General features: G+C 36.6%; 1 protein-coding gene across 2 annotated transcripts in view; it reads left to right on the forward strand.

Annotated features, from left to right (window-relative positions):
- The window catches only part of kcnj19a (potassium inwardly rectifying channel subfamily J member 19a), a 29,385-nt gene extending 13,751 nt beyond the window's left edge, over nucleotides 1-15,634 (forward strand). Inside the window, exons 2-3 of one of the 2 annotated variants that reach the window (XM_051888278.1) lie at nucleotides 6,901-7,117; nucleotides 9,601-13,286. In XM_051888278.1, the coding sequence (XP_051744238.1) occupies nucleotides 6,901-7,117; nucleotides 9,601-9,620 (237 nt within the window). In that variant the 3' untranslated portion in view covers nucleotides 9,621-13,286. Of the gene's footprint in view, nucleotides 1-6,900; nucleotides 7,118-9,600; nucleotides 13,287-13,309 lie in introns of those variants that run through there. The other variant, XM_051888277.1, reaches the window with a different exon arrangement.
- Nucleotides 15,635-15,919: the final 285 nt, after the last annotated feature.

Consider the following 15,919-nt stretch of genomic DNA (forward strand, 5'->3'; position numbering starts at 1 on the left):
TATCAGCGTTCAGTTCAAAAGCCAGCATCTCTGATGGTATGGGGGTGCATAAGTGCATATGGTATGGGCAGCTTGCATGTTTTGGATGGCACTATGAATGCTGAAAGGTATATAAAGGTTTTAGAGCAACATATGCTCCCCTCCAGATGACGACTATTTCAGGGAAGGCCTTGTGTATTTCAGCAGGACAATACAAAACCACATACTGCAGCTGTTGCAACAGCATGGCTTCATCGTAGAAGAGTCCAGGTGCTGAATTGGCCTGCCTGCAGTCCAGATCTTTCACCTATAGAGAACATTTGGCGCATCATTAAATGAAAAATACGTCAAAGACGACCACGAGCTCTTCAGCAGCTGGAAACCTATATCAGGCAAGAATGGGACCAAATTCCAGCACCAAAACTCCAGAAACTCATAACCTCGATGCCCAGATGTCTTCAAACTGTTTTGAAAAGAAGAGGAGATGCTACACCATGGTAAACATGCCCCTGTCCCAATTATTTTGAGACCTGTAGCAGGCATCGAATTTGAAATGACCTCAATTTGTGCATAAAATTGTAAAATTTCTCCGTTTAAACATTTGTTATGTTATCTATGTTCTATTGTGAATAAAGTATTGGCTCATGTGATTTAAAAGTCTTTTAGTTTTCATTTTATTTAAATTTGAAAAACTTCCCAACATTTCCGGAATTCGGGTTGTATATATATCTATATATATATATATATGCCTCGAAAAATAGAATAATGTTATATTCTACTGTTTTGCAGGGTTTTATAGAATATTCTGAAATATGATAGATAGTAGAGAAACATTGCATAGAATATAGTACAGTTGCATGCATAGAACATAATAGAATCTGACTGGGTAGAATAAATGTGCTATTCTGTTGAATGCTATTTTATTCTGATTACACTGGTCATAAATAGTTTAAATTCAATTTGTTTAAATTTTGGTTACAGTGCCTCTTTATTAACAGTGTGAAAGTCCTATCTATTTATTTGTGAGTATGCCCCCCCCCCCCCCCCCTCCCCCCCAGCTGCTGTCAAAGCCACTGTGAGTCAGAGGAAGGCAAAGCAGTGAAGTCCCAGCTTTTATTCACCCATGCACATGACTGAGTCAAACGGATGGCTGCTGGTACCTGCTGCAGTGGAAAGAGGTTTCGATCCACCTCCTCCTGTTTTCCCTCTTCTTTAAGAGACTCTCCTTTCTATTTCTCCTCTTCCTTCCTGTGGGATATGAAAAAGAATGACATGTTTGATGGCAGCTCTTTAGCCTACAAGGCACACATAAACACACCAATAAACGTTTGTGCACACAGGCACATTCTAACGGCTATTTGAATAATGGCTTTTTCACTTCAATCACGGAGGTGCTGTTTTTAAGATAGCTTTGGCTGTGTCTAGCTCTGTGCCTTAAAACTCAATTGATACTGAATTAAGATGAGTACAGCCTTTAGCTTGACATCAGTCAGCATTAATATAAGCATTAGAACTTATCAGACACATGCAAACATCTCATCACTTAACACCTTTTTCAAATTAAGTAATTTCCTCATCAGTTTAAGATTATCACCACTGCCCACTGTGATTTTGCGTGAATGTCTGTATTAGCTGCGTTTTCCTGAAATGTGCAGGAAAGATGATGTGTAAGATTTGCTTGTCTCCTTCATGAACTCAGTAATCTGTCTTTTCAAGCTTAACTTAAAGAGACAGGAGTAAAAAAAAAAACCATACCATTGCCTAGAGTGGATTAAAGAAGCAGAAGAAAGCAACAGAACGTTTATGCATCAACACAGCCAGCTGGAAAACAGTGTAATCCCATTCATACTCAATAACACAAACCTCCCAATGAACCCCACATCATGTATAGGACAATGATGGTTTGTGTCCCATCGGTTGTGTATTTTAGTTACGTGCAAAAAAATGGGGAAACCAAAAATCAGAGCAACAGTCAAAAGTCTTTTCTTATAAATAACTATGATTATTTACAAAAAAAAAAAAGATTATATAATCAGCAATACTTATTTTACACAAAACAATTATAGTTAACTTTAAGGTGAAATATTAAATATTAAATTGAACATTTTTTATTAATTGAACACTCAAATTATTATGTCTGAGTTTAAAACATTGTAAAAAGCAGCATTTAACTACAAAAAAGTAGACATACACTACCATTTAAAAGTCTGGGGTCAGTAAGATTTTTTAATGTTTTTGAAAGTCTTTAAAGTCTCATCCAGGCTGTATTTATTTAATTAAAAATACAGTAAAAACACCAATTTTGTGATTATTGTAATTGTGATATTATTAATATTGTGAAATTTTAAGCATCATTATTCCAGCCTTCAGTGTCACATGAGAAAACCAGAAATCATAATATGATGATTTGCTGCACAAGAAAAATTTCTTATTATTATCAGCTGTGCGGCTTAATATTTTTGTGAAAACTGTGATTTTTTTTTCTTTTTTTTTCTCTTTTATAAGGAATCTCAATCAATATATTGCCGGGATTTATGTGCAGGGACAGTTTGACAACAAAAAGGGGGGGGGGTTGTTTACTCCCCAAAACCAGCCCTGGAAGACAGGAGTGCTGTTAAATAAAAAGCAGTAGGCACATCGATATTTGGCAGGAATGTGTGTGTGAGAGAGAGCAGGAATGTATGTGTGAGAGAGTGCAGGGATACACTGGATATAGGTAGTTGGTGTGATGAGACTTCACGGTGGAAGTGCTCCTTGTGGGTTGATAAAGAGTTGAGGAGACACTTAGTGCTGCTGCTCCAGAACCTCTGTGTGGGTGAAGGTTGTGTATCAGTGTGTGTGTGTGTGTGTGTGTGTGTGTGTGTGTGTGTGTGTGTGTGTGTGTGTGTGTGTGTGTGTGTGTGTGTGTGTGTGTGTGTGTGTGTGTGTGTGGGTGGGATGGTGATTTCAAAAGTATGTTTATCTTCTCCTTCTCTTTTTATCTGAGGCGGAAATGTGAGCAAAAGTATCTACTGTATGTGTAGAAATGGTCGTGTGCATAAGAGGTTAAAGTTTTACATCATCACCAAAAATCTGATAAAAAAAAAAAATCACCCTTGAACAATTAAATAACAGTTAACACTCAATATGCAGTTTTGCTAATTGTTGATGTGTTAATTTGTCATTCTGTAATCAATACACCCAGTCAATAGATCAACCAGCCATACTGGTTACTGGATCAATCCTACATTAAAGATTTAATCAAGTCAATTGACAATCCAATACATCTGATCCAAGACTAGTGGTTCTGCCACAAATTCATTATGCCATCACTGTGAAACACCTGCTATGCTGCCATGAAAACCAGACATATTTTCAGAGTTTGATCTATGTGTGTCGTCTTATGGTGAAATTTTCCTCACTGTCTCTGATTTTTTAGCCTGGCCAAGAATGTGTTTGCAAAAGAAAGTACAAGACAAGGAGAGAAAGAGCAATAAGAGTGAGATAGAGAAAATAATGGGCTAAGAGAGAGATAGAGAAATGTCATACTCTGTCTGTATGAGCACTATTAAATTTTTCTGCTTGGGCGCACAGGATGTAGGAGTGATAGGCCCTGTCCAGCCAGCCTTCCCTGCAACGAGAGTTCAAACTCACCTAGCAACTCCATAGATTCATCACATGATTTATAAATAAATATTCACCTTACTGACAATATTTGCTTCAGTTTACAGTGTATATTAGCTGATCAGATTTGGATTTGAATCTGTCCAGCTGTGTACAAATCTGACAGTCAGTAGGCCAAAGTGAATTGTATTTGTGTAATTGTGTAATGTCTAAATATAAACACACACACACACACACACACATATATATATATATATATATATATGTTTTTTGATATTTATTGATAAGAATGGAATGTACATAGGCTTAGTCTTGGCAGACTAGCAGACTAGATCTGCTACACTGCTGCTGCTTCGCAGATCCATGGGTGGAGCGTGAAGTCCAGCTCCCCTTCTCCAGATGTAATTTGGGCATAATGCGTGGGACTAGAAGGTCCAACCATGCCCTAACCCTATACCCATAACTCTATCCCTCCATCCATTAGATCCACAGAGGTGGAGATAGACTAGGTCAATCTCAACCCATGACGTCCAGAGAGGTGGAGCTGGATGTCGGCTACTGCCAAAACATGCACATAAATACAGTGAATAGAATGTGATCTGCTGCAAGGGAATTAGGGAGAACCCCCTTGCAGATCTAGGCAGGTGGTGCTGGGGAAGGTGGAGGGTTATGAAACAAAGAGATAGATTGGCCAAAGTGGTCAGCTGTCACAGACACGCCAGGCTCTACACTCACCCAATCACATGGGTACTGACAGTGAGTACGCCAGTTCACTCAGTCACTGTCCGGTCTCGTTAACACATGCTCCACCTGTGTCTCCGCTCCCTTCTGTCCTGTAACATCAGCTTTAAGAGAACCAATCAGCAGCTCAGAAAATTTTCATGACTGAACTATGACTGAACTTATTCCTATGCCCCATGACGCATTGCACGAATTATGGGTGTAACTTCCGTTAAGTTGTAAACAATCAGTGAAAGGCTCACTCCATGAACGCAATAATACATTTAAAAAAAAACAAAAAAAAAACGTTGCTTTAATCGAAAATATTCATTAACTTCAACATTGTGTGATACTATAGGCCACGTTCACACTGTACGTTTTAGGGATTGACAACCGCATTTACTTACAGGTGTGAGTCTCGAAATGTCCCGTTCACACAGCAACTTACAGTAGCATCTCGAACACTGTCGTATGAACGTGCAACGAGAGTCAAGCCCGTATTCTCTTACTAGTAACCATAACGACAGTGACCAACGTAATATTAAAGATGGCGACATCCATAAAACTGAAAAGTTTCATCACTTTTGACATGACAAGAGACCAATTGAACCTTGAGCTTATCCATCAGAACTTAATTAACCAACAGCAGCATGTAAACGCGCTAGTCGGAGTCTTTAACTGTTGCACTCGCATGTCACGCCATTTGCGACGTCTCGCGCATGACACAGCATTTTAATTTGGAAAAGAAACACAAAACTGACGGGAGTCATTCATCAGGTGGCCACACATGAGTGAGGTTTGTGTTAGATCCAGTGACTAACACGCAGCTCACATCTCTGTTGCAGTAAGTTACCGAAAGTGAAACCACACACAAAACACCTTAAAAGAGCGTCTCTCTCGCACTGTATGACGTGACAGACAACTAGTTGTCCAGTCTCGTTCCATTCACACAGTGCAGATTTTCTGAGAATGCAGTTGTGAGTCCTGAAAATTTACGGGTGTGAGTTCGGTTATAGAATGCGGTTGTCACTCCCGTAAATTACCGTACCTTATGTGAACGTAACCGTATTAAGGACTCAAATACAGGACTGACAACCGCATTCTGCTGCTGTGCGAACGTGGCCATAATTCACTGGAATGCAGGCAGAATCTCTCGTTTTTCTCCTCAAATCCTCACGTCTCTTTCCAGGTTTGTTTGTTCCAGGTAAATACAATTTATTATCTGTCAAAATGCTGGAAAATTGACAGCTCATTCAGTCAAACTGACGGATAAGCTTTATTTGAAGGGCAACCTTATGATTTGAAATGATTCGTTTATATAGTATAATAAATAGGTGAATGACACTTTTTTCATCATGTAGATACCATCATGTTAAAAAAGAGAAACATTGCATAAACTAGAATAAAACCGGTGTGTTATACTGCAGCTCTATTGTATTAAGTCCTATTATATTCTATTCAGTAATCTAGAAGTATACAACTGAAATTCAATAAAAAATAAAAATAAAAAAAATAATTTGAAAACATTTTAACCTACAGGAAGGTTAATCAAAAGAAGGAAGGAAGAAAATGATGATTCTGAAGTTATTATCCAATCACCTCTGTAGGTCTTAATGCACTTTGGCTCTATTTAGAGATTGGAAATGCCTAGACAGTTTTGTGTAGTTTTCATGTGGAATATGATTCCATGTGGAAGCATTTTAGTGCCCATCTGAGCTTCAGTGTTTTAAGTAATGGGCCTATTTATAGAGGGTTGTTGGTTTACATCCCATGAGGCTGTTCTACAGCTGTAGGGCCCTTTAGAGATGCTCTTAGCCTAAACAGCTCCAGTAAGTCCACTATAATGAGAGTGGATGATATGGAGACTTGGAAGTGAGAGGACATCTGCCAACTAGCTGAATGTAAGAGTGATTTCTTCCACTTTGTATTCACAGCAACATTATTCATAAGAGAATTTGTGCGTGCGGCTCCATCCATCGGCTGTCTTTCTGCATACAAACAGGAACCCCTCACTAGCCTGTGTAGAAAAACATACCCTTGACATTAGAATTTCATTCTCCTTTTCAGTTTGACATCATCCTGTAAATCATCAGGTCTTAAATTTCACTCGCTTACTGATAAGACTCTTTATCTTCGTCTGAAATAACAAAATGCTTTGTAGGCATTTCTTATCTCCTCCCAGCCTCCTCCTTTGCTCCATCTGTGTTTTATTTCACTGTTCTGAGCACTCATGCTTGTCAAAATCCCCCATTCACTACTTGCCAGCCACAAACACTGTCTCTCCACTTGCCTAGAGAGGAATATTTTCCTTCCACACTAAACAGCATGAATTTGTCCTTCAATTTCAATATATTTTGTTATTTTGGGTTCGATTATGATTCAGTTTATACAGCAGAAAAAGTATAAATATACATGCTGACATTCTTCTTTCAATTTCCTTTTTCAATTTCCACCTCCATCATTGATGATCTGTTTTTTCAGGTTGATTGTTCCTGCTGTAATTTGTCTCAGATATTGGAAATCATAATCTAAAATTGAAGTTTTCAATGTAAAATGGATAGAGATGATGACTTTAATGATGATAATGTCTGTCACCAGTCTCGTCAGACCCCTGAGGGTGAGTTCCTGCCGCTGGATCAGTGTGAACTGGACGTGGGCTTTGGAACAGGTGCTGACCAACTCTTCCTGGTCTCTCCCCTCACCATTTGCCATGAGATCAATCCCAAAAGCCCCTTCTTCGATCTGTCCCAGCGCTCGCTTATGAACGAGCAGTTTGAGATTGTCGTCATCTTGGAGGGCATTGTAGAGACCACGGGTGAGTCGCATTCTTCACTCCACTCTCCATTCCTTTAAGAACATCATTTGGCTTGAGAATGTATCACAACAGTTCATTTACAATACAACTTTGCTTGCATCCCCTCATCATTTTGCACAGTATTATTTTTTTTTAAAAAATATCTTAACACTACTAAAACCATATATATCAACAATAAGTCAAAAAAAAATGTAAATGTAAGTTTCAAGTCAAATCAAAATGTAAGTTTTTTGGCTTTAAGTATGAATATGTTAGCCTTAAGGTTATCTATAAGCTAGTGTGCTTCAAAACAATGACAAAATTTGCATTTAGAAACTTACAGTCTCTCACTAATCGCACGTTTATCAATAAACTATATAAATCATAATAAAGAGCCTTTAATGCCTACATAGCCTAATCAGTGTTCAAGCGCACGCATAAAGCTTGCCGCAGCACACAGGCAGAAGTAATGATTATGAATGTGTCAGGGGAAAAACAGCAAGAAGACTGCGTTAACATTTTAATAATTAATTGATAAACTAGTGTTTTCGGTATTTTCGGCTGCAGTGATGAAGGATCTCCGTCATCTCTGCAGCAGTGGACATCCCTATATGCACATTTCACATGAATTACATAACCTGAGAATATCTGTTTTCCATTTGAATTGGTTCATTTAAAAGTAGACATTTCGCTTTCTGTATTTTCATGTCTGTGAGGCAAGTTTACACTGAGTTTCGGTTCTTTCTTTTTGGGCGCACTCAAGAAAACGCACCCTGTTTGCTTTCATTATTTTACAAAAGCACAATGTTTTGTTGTTATTTTGAGCACACACAAATAAATGTAGACTCTTCACAGATTCAAAAGATGTATTACTCTTATCTGTAAGACCAAAAATGATGAGTATTTTAAGTGCAAGTGATCGCACCAGCGCCTCCATGTTAACTGTCAGTTAGTGCGCTCCTACTATTCAGCTTTCAGACTCCTCACAAACACTTGAATAGCCCACATTTTTCTAGGTTAACATTAAAGCGAGCGGCCATGTAAAGTTGCTACTACTTACATGTTTCAGATGATAAGCCATATTTGAGGTCAATGAATGATAGGCGAGCATTTGGATGTCCTGCCTGATGTACTGTAATTACCACACAGACCAGCTGTTAACGATCTGTCCGTCACAGAGACTTCGCCACTTCCTGTGGATTTTTGTTTCCTGCGACTAATAAAATTTTGGTCGACTAAGCCTCTTCTCGTCGACTAATGGTTAGTTGACTATTAGGAGGCAGCCCTAATTTTCTATATGGTGAATGGCACATAATGCACTATATATGGGATAGGGAATGATTCAGACACTGTAAAATGCTTTCCATTGTGGCAAATAAAGTCTGGTTTTGCGCATCAGACCCATTTAAATTCTACACAGAATGCTACATTTTAAAGCGATATGAAGGAGATGAGGAGGAGAAATGGTTATACCAGTGCCATGCACCGTCATAAATTACACACTTTTCAAACTACACATCCTCAGTATGATTATGTTCACTGTTTTGCTTCAGTAACAGTTTCATATTAAATCTAAAAGGGGAATCTAGTAGACTGTGGCTGTTATAAGCTGTCAAATGCCAAGCTCAATGGCTCTGGCCTGCCAAGCTGTGATATTTAAACACTATTGGATATTTTAAAAAGTTGGAGGAGCTGCTCGATATATGTCCCGCCCTGTCTTCCTGTTTCAGTGGACATTACGTCAACACATTGAATAATGTTGCGTGTTTCAAAGCACTTCAGTGGGCCTTTAAGAAAAAAAAGTAATATTATTTTTTTTTCTTGTTTAATGCATAAATTTAATTATATTATTAATGATAAGAACAAAACATACACAATGATTCTACAACAAAACATGATTCTTTGATGAATAGAAAATGTTCAAAAGAACAACATTTATTTCAAATAGAAATATTTTGTAACATTATAAATATCACTTTTGATCACTTTAAACAAAAGCATTAATTTCTTTAAAAAAATATATATATATCTTAGTGACCCCAAACTTTTGAATGGTAGTGTATGCCAATGCAGATTTAATTTTCTCAAGATGTATTCTCTGAAAGCTGCTCCTTAAGTAAATTTATTTTGTGTTTTAATGATGTTTCAGTGTTTAATGGTAAACATGACACAATTTCTAATTAAGAAAAGGATTTTTTTGCAGGGTGTTCATTTATCATCATTCATCTTCATTTAACAGATCGAAGTCAACATATCACTTTTCTCACACTTACCTTCTAAACTTGACAACTTTGTAAACTTTCTAAACTTGATGACTCTCTCTTCCTCACATCCCTCAGTCCTGGTTTTCCTTCTAAATGGACATAATAGGTAAAGTAAGGTCAGTAGGGGTGTCAAGTGGGTTGTAAAAAGGTGTCTTTCTGATTGCATTCATTCAGGCCTGTGTTTTAGCCATGCTGTTAGCAGCACCTTGTGTATAATTAGTTTTTTTTTTTTTTTTCCAGTCACATGCTTGTCAGTTTGATGTATGAGCTTCAAACCTCGCTCGAGATCGATCTGTTCCTGGTGTCTTTTATGCAGGCAGAGTGTGAGGAAGTAAAGTGACTGAGAAAGGCAGAATGGGATTTTCTTTTAAGGATGTGAGAGGAGGAGGAAGACGACAGTGGTTCTTTTTACATTCTTTTTTCACTACACAAATAAACAGAAATATAATTAGAATTTTCTTTCCTGTCTCCTTCTCATTTTTTTTTTCAATCAAATATGATTCTCATGTAATTTTTAGAGGTGTTTTCTAAACATCACTATTACTTTTGCTCTTAGGGTTAGTTATTTGACCATTTGCCTATTACTCTAAGTAACTTTGAAACATAACAAGAATGACACCTCAAATCATTGGGGTGATGCGTGCTATTAATTGCATTTCCAACATAATTGGATTTTTCTAACAATAAAATGAATATAAAAAAATCCCTTGGATTTAAATTGAAGGAGTGACTTAATATGGACCAGATTAGAGACTTGAGCCAGTAAGCAACAGCATTATTTAAGTATCATTTATACACAATTACAGTATTTATTAATATAATGAATTATATTTTTAGGTTGATTATTTTTTATATTTATAATTTCATTTTAAATTCAGTTTAAGTTTTATTAATTTTGTTATGTGATTTTGTCATTTTTATTGTTTTTTTTTATTTCTATTTATCTTTAATTTATATTTCAGTTTTATTTTTAGGATTTTTAGTACTTCAAATTAAACTTATTTTATTTCAGTTAGTTGCCAAGGCAGCATTTCTAATTTTCATATAGGTTTTTTTAAGTGTAAGTTTTTCATCTAATATTTAGATTTTATTTCGGGCTTATTCACATTTTCAATTCAATTCACATTTATTTGTATAGCAGTTTTCACAATACATAATCATTTCAAAGCAGCTTTTACATAAAATGCTTTACTTCGAAAATGCTTTCCCAGCAGTTAATGACCACCCTGGGAAAAAAACCCTAGAAATTGCGTATCAATGCAATCCTGGAATATCTTAGTCCTTGGAAAGCATGTAAGCCCCACTGACACTGTAATCAGAAAATGTAAAAACTAATTTAAAAAAAGTATTTTATTTATAGGCTAACTATTTTTATGAATTCTTTCACATCTTTTAACCTTTCAGAAGTCAGAAGAAACCAGAAATTTAATTCAGTTAATAGATGTTTTATTGTAAATTACCATTGATAAAATGGAAACACTATGCAGGGGGCCTTTCGATTTGAACTGTCGCTCTCTCAGAGAGACAATATAAGATGGAAACAAAGCGTTGCTCATGATTACAGGTGTTACATCAGCGATAGACACAAAACTTATCAAGCATATCAGTGCACACCAGAGGAAGACTCCTGTTAAACCATCTATTAACTCACAAACTCTTTTAATTCAGTTCTTGTCAGGCCAGTATCGGGGTAAACAGTCGTGTGGTGATTTAAAAAAACTCCCTGCTGTTTGGGAGCTGAGGCCTGTCATGTACTCATAAGTGCTTATTGATCCACTGAAGCCCTGGACACAGACAGAAATGTCAAGTTAATCATTTTACAGACGCAATGGTACAAGAAAAAGCTATGACTCTATATTCCTTTTAGGACATATTAAGGGCTTTGCATGAACATTTGCAGCTCACAGAATTAAAATGTCTCATTTTAAATTGCATCTTTACTTTGTATAAACTAATAAGAAATAACAAAGAATGAAATAAATGTGCAATTTAGTTAAATAGACTAAATGCAAGTGTGAAATAGGCTTCCTTTAATCAATGCCTTAGATCAGACTAGAGACGAAAGACAGACCCTAATTATGTATGCCGAAGGAGTATTGCGCAATCAAGAGTCTTACTGTGAAGACTGTGAAATTTGTTTTGCTTTAAATGAGAGCTTAAAAAGCTGCTTTCAACTGAAACGCAGTAAAGCCATTGATACATTCACAAAACTTCTTGCAGCATTGATCCATCATTTAAGCCTTTAGAAGAAGCCAGGCCACCCCACTGCTCCTACTCAGCACGATCACTCCGGCAGCAAAATATAGGATTTTCAGTGTGATTAATGTCACATAAACTGGTTTAATTACATGGGATGATGTAGTGCCAGCAGAAATGCTCACAGAAAATGAGTTGCTGGGATTTTCATCCTTCATTTTTGAGGCTTGTTCATGTTTTGTATTAGGTGCTGCTAATTAGTAGGCTATTTAATGATAATTATTTAATCATGAGCAAGACCCACACAGAAGCTCTATGGACTTGGAACACCTTTCACTGATGAATTTACATACAGATCCCCTGCCCATGCATATTTGTTTATTAAATATTTGGCTAATTTGATGCTTTCAGCTATCTGTAATACTCCCAAGCCAAGTACAATGGAAATAGTCTCAATAAAGCCACAGCAGAATTAGCCATTATGCGGCAACACACAATACTGGTGTTTAATTCAAGAATGATTCAGTGTTTTCACATGAAATGTTTGAGTGAAGATGTGTGTTGGATGTGTGCAGTGCTGACGTGAAAGTACCGCGAGAGCAATCCGAAAACATATGGAGCCGTCTGCTCTCTAATCGCTCTTGCAGTACTTTGATGTCATACACCTATCAGTCTGCTTTAAGTCCAACACACCCAATGATTCAATTTCTCACAAATAATACCTTGGTATGAATTAATCAATGTTTTGAACAAATCGTTTGAGTGAAAGATTCAATGACTCACTCATATAATCACTTGTTTTGTTCATGAATAAAGTACCAGTGTTTTGAACAAATTGGTTGAGTAAATGATTCAATGACTTAATGATTCATGATCACTTGTTTTGTTTATTAACGAATCAATATTTTTGAATGAATCAATTAAATGAATGATTCAGTTACACATTCATAATCACTTATTTAATTTATGAACAAAGCTGTGTTTTGAACAAATCATTTAAGTGAATGCATGTACTTCATTGCAATATTTGATTCGGTTTGCTTGTTTCAGTGAACAAACTAGTTCAATGACCCACTCATAAAGAAAGTAATTTGTCGCTAACTAATGGCAAAGTAACCAGCAGAAAAAGGGACACTAAAATATCCCCAGACTAAGTCTCAGCCAATCAAATTTAAGTACTGGAACTATTTCATAATATAAGCATATACCTTTTTAAACACCATTCTGTTTGAAATTGCACATATGCATACAGCATAACAGCATACATTTTTCATCTCTCTTTTTATTTATTGGTTTATCCCCATGAAAATAATGACACATTCCTCTGCAGAAAAAAAAAACAACAAAAAACAATGTATTTTTTAGGAACTCCAATTGTTTAGTGATTGCTCTATTGATTGTTTTTCATTTTATTGAGGAGCAGATTGGATTTTCAGTCTTCCTGGCGGGGTTTATAAGTGTAAGAGCATGGCCGTGTAAAGCTATGGCTGGGCTGTGTTTATGACTCACTGAATGGCCCTCTGGCTGAATTATGGTTGCTGGAGTCTTAAAACTCTGCCTTGCATGGCCTTCTCACGCACATTATGTACTGAGAGTCTTTAAATCACATTCCGGTAAGACGGAGGAATAGGACAGTATAAATCATTCTCATGGCCAGGCCAACCTGACACAATGAAAGCCTCCGTAATACGTTTTGACCATAAACCTTTCTTCTCCATTGTAATGCTTGTTTATTATACGCCGTCTCTCACAGGTATGACATGTCAGGCTCGTACCTCGTACACGGAAGATGAGGTGTTATGGGGTCACCGCTTCCTGCCCGTCATGTCTCTGGAAGAGGGCTTCTTTCGTGTAGACTACTCCCAGTTTCACAGCACCTTTGAGGTGCCCACGCCACCCTACAGCGTGAAAGAATATGAGGAGAAATCCTCGCTCCCCTCGCCCCTGCTCACGCCACACCGCGAGAGAGTGTTTTCCATGGACTGCCTGGAAGCAGGTGAGGAAGGGGCGCATTCCGGAAGCGCTTCTTGCAAGCTGCCCAGTAAACTCCAGAAAATGAATTCGTCTGGCAGAGAAGATCTGCAGAGGAAGGTGCTACGCTTGAGTTCGCAGCACTCCGAAAAGGCTTCGAGTACCGGGGACCTTCCACTTAAACTACAGCGCCTCAGCTCTAGTCCTGGGCAGGTTGACGGAGAGGCACGATTCCACCTTAAAGCCCTCAAAGTGGGTTTCCAGCCCATGGCCTTGTCCACTGGAGACCTCCACCAAAGGAGTCTGCCTCCCACCCCAGTGGTCTTGCCCACACACCAGCACGCTCCTCCACACACGCCTGGTGGCCGAATGGAGGACAACCTGCCCGCCAAATTAAGGAGGATGAATGCAGATCGCTGACCTGGAAGTGCTTTTGGAACTTTGTCCTGATCTGAGAGCAGTTTTCAGGGTTTGTTTACAATGAGCACGGACAACTACTTCCAGATTAGGGCAAAATTATTGTTTTGTTTGGAACTGAATAAGGACTCTTGTAGAGTAACAGCAATGTGAACTATCTGACTGCACAGTGAATAAATTGTTGCTTTGGCTTGCACTGGGGGAAAAAAAAGTATTTTTAATTAGTATTTTTTGACTTATCTTACGGTTATCTAAAATCCCTAAAAACAAGAAATGTTTGAACAGTTAAAATATCTAAAGATCATTTAAACAAAATGAATTTAAACAAGATAAAAACAACAACAAAAACTTGAAACAAGATCAATTTACTTGAAAGAAAACTTTTTATATACTGTATATACATTACCATTCAAAAGTTTGGGGTCATTAAGATTTTATTAACTTTTTTTTTTAAAAGAGAAAAAAACTTTTATTCGCTAAGGATACATTAAATTGACCAAAAGTGACAGTAAAGACATTTATGTTACAAAAGTTTTCTATTTCAAAAAAAGTCTTTTTAATTTTATGAATCTGAATCACGAAACAAAAGTATAATGGTTTCCACAAACATAAGAAGCAGCTCAACTGTGGATCAACATTAATAATAATAAGATATGTTTCTTGAGCATCAGATCATCATATTAGAATGATTTCTGAAGGATCATGTGACACTGGAGACTGGAGTAATGATGCTGAAAATTCAGATTTGATCACTGGAATAAATTACATTTTGAAATGCATTCAAATAGAAAACAGTTCTTTCTTTACTTCTTAAATTGTAATAATATTTCACAATATTACTGACTTTACTGTATTTTTGATCAAATAAATGCTGCCTCTGTAAACATAAGAGGCTTCTTTTAAAAACATTTAAAAATCTTACTGACTTCAAACATTTGAACTGTACCTTATATTATTATTATTATTATTATTATTGTTATATCTTGAATGTATATATTGTCTTCACTGGCAGATTTTTTTTTCACTTGTTTTGTTTGTTTATACTTAAAATAAGTGTAAAGAATTGTCAGTGCAATGCAAAGGTAATGGATTTGATTCCCAGGGTAAGCAAGAAAATAAATAAATAAATAAATAAATAAAGTGTACCTTGAATCCAATGTAAGTCACTTTGGATAAAAAATGTCTGCCAAATGCATAAATATAAATGAAAAAATACACCTATATTAAAGCTTAATTCTCTGAAAACAAGTCTTAATGTCTTATGCATTGCTGATTCTCAAGTAGATTTATGTTTATTTTAAATTTAAGTTTCAATGATTTTTAGATATTTTAACTGGAAAATAAGACAAAAATACTTGTTAAGAATAGAAGGTTTTTCAGTGTGAGAACTAGTTGGAGGTAGATAACTAGTAGAAAGCATGAGAGATGGCATTGAGTTTTTTTCTTAGTCAATTGTTTTTCTTTCTTTTTTTTGAGAAAGCACAAAACTCTAGCTGGAAGTACTGTGATTTGAATTCTTTAGCTGTTTACTGGTGGCTATATGGTCACCCAGTGTGTTTCACTCACACACTTAGAAATGTCACTATTACACACAATTACAATATGTGCATGCCTACCTCTCATCTCTAGCATCATACAACCCTCTGGTATTCTTAGTTAAAATAAATAAATTCTATTTATGAAGCTGCAATATGGTGTCTGTAGTGGTCTTTCTGTCTCTCACTAGAGTAAGAGGCATTATGAATTCAGTTTAATGTCTTAAGAAGGGCTGTAATACAGCTCCAGTACATACACCTGACTTTGTGTTTAGTCTATAAAATGCTCTTTTGTGAAGTTTTTTTAAACGCATAAAAGGCTATGAAATTGGCATTAAAGAGGACGCATCATGTTGAATTAATCATTTCAACCTCAAGTCCAAACAGCTTGTTCATTAATAATGTCTTTAGAACTTTGTACCTTATTTAAAAATTAATGC

This window comes from Ctenopharyngodon idella, chromosome 3 (genome assembly GCF_019924925.1).
Source record: "Ctenopharyngodon idella isolate HZGC_01 chromosome 3, HZGC01, whole genome shotgun sequence".
In the NCBI taxonomy this organism is placed as follows: domain Eukaryota; kingdom Metazoa; phylum Chordata; class Actinopteri; order Cypriniformes; family Xenocyprididae; genus Ctenopharyngodon; species Ctenopharyngodon idella.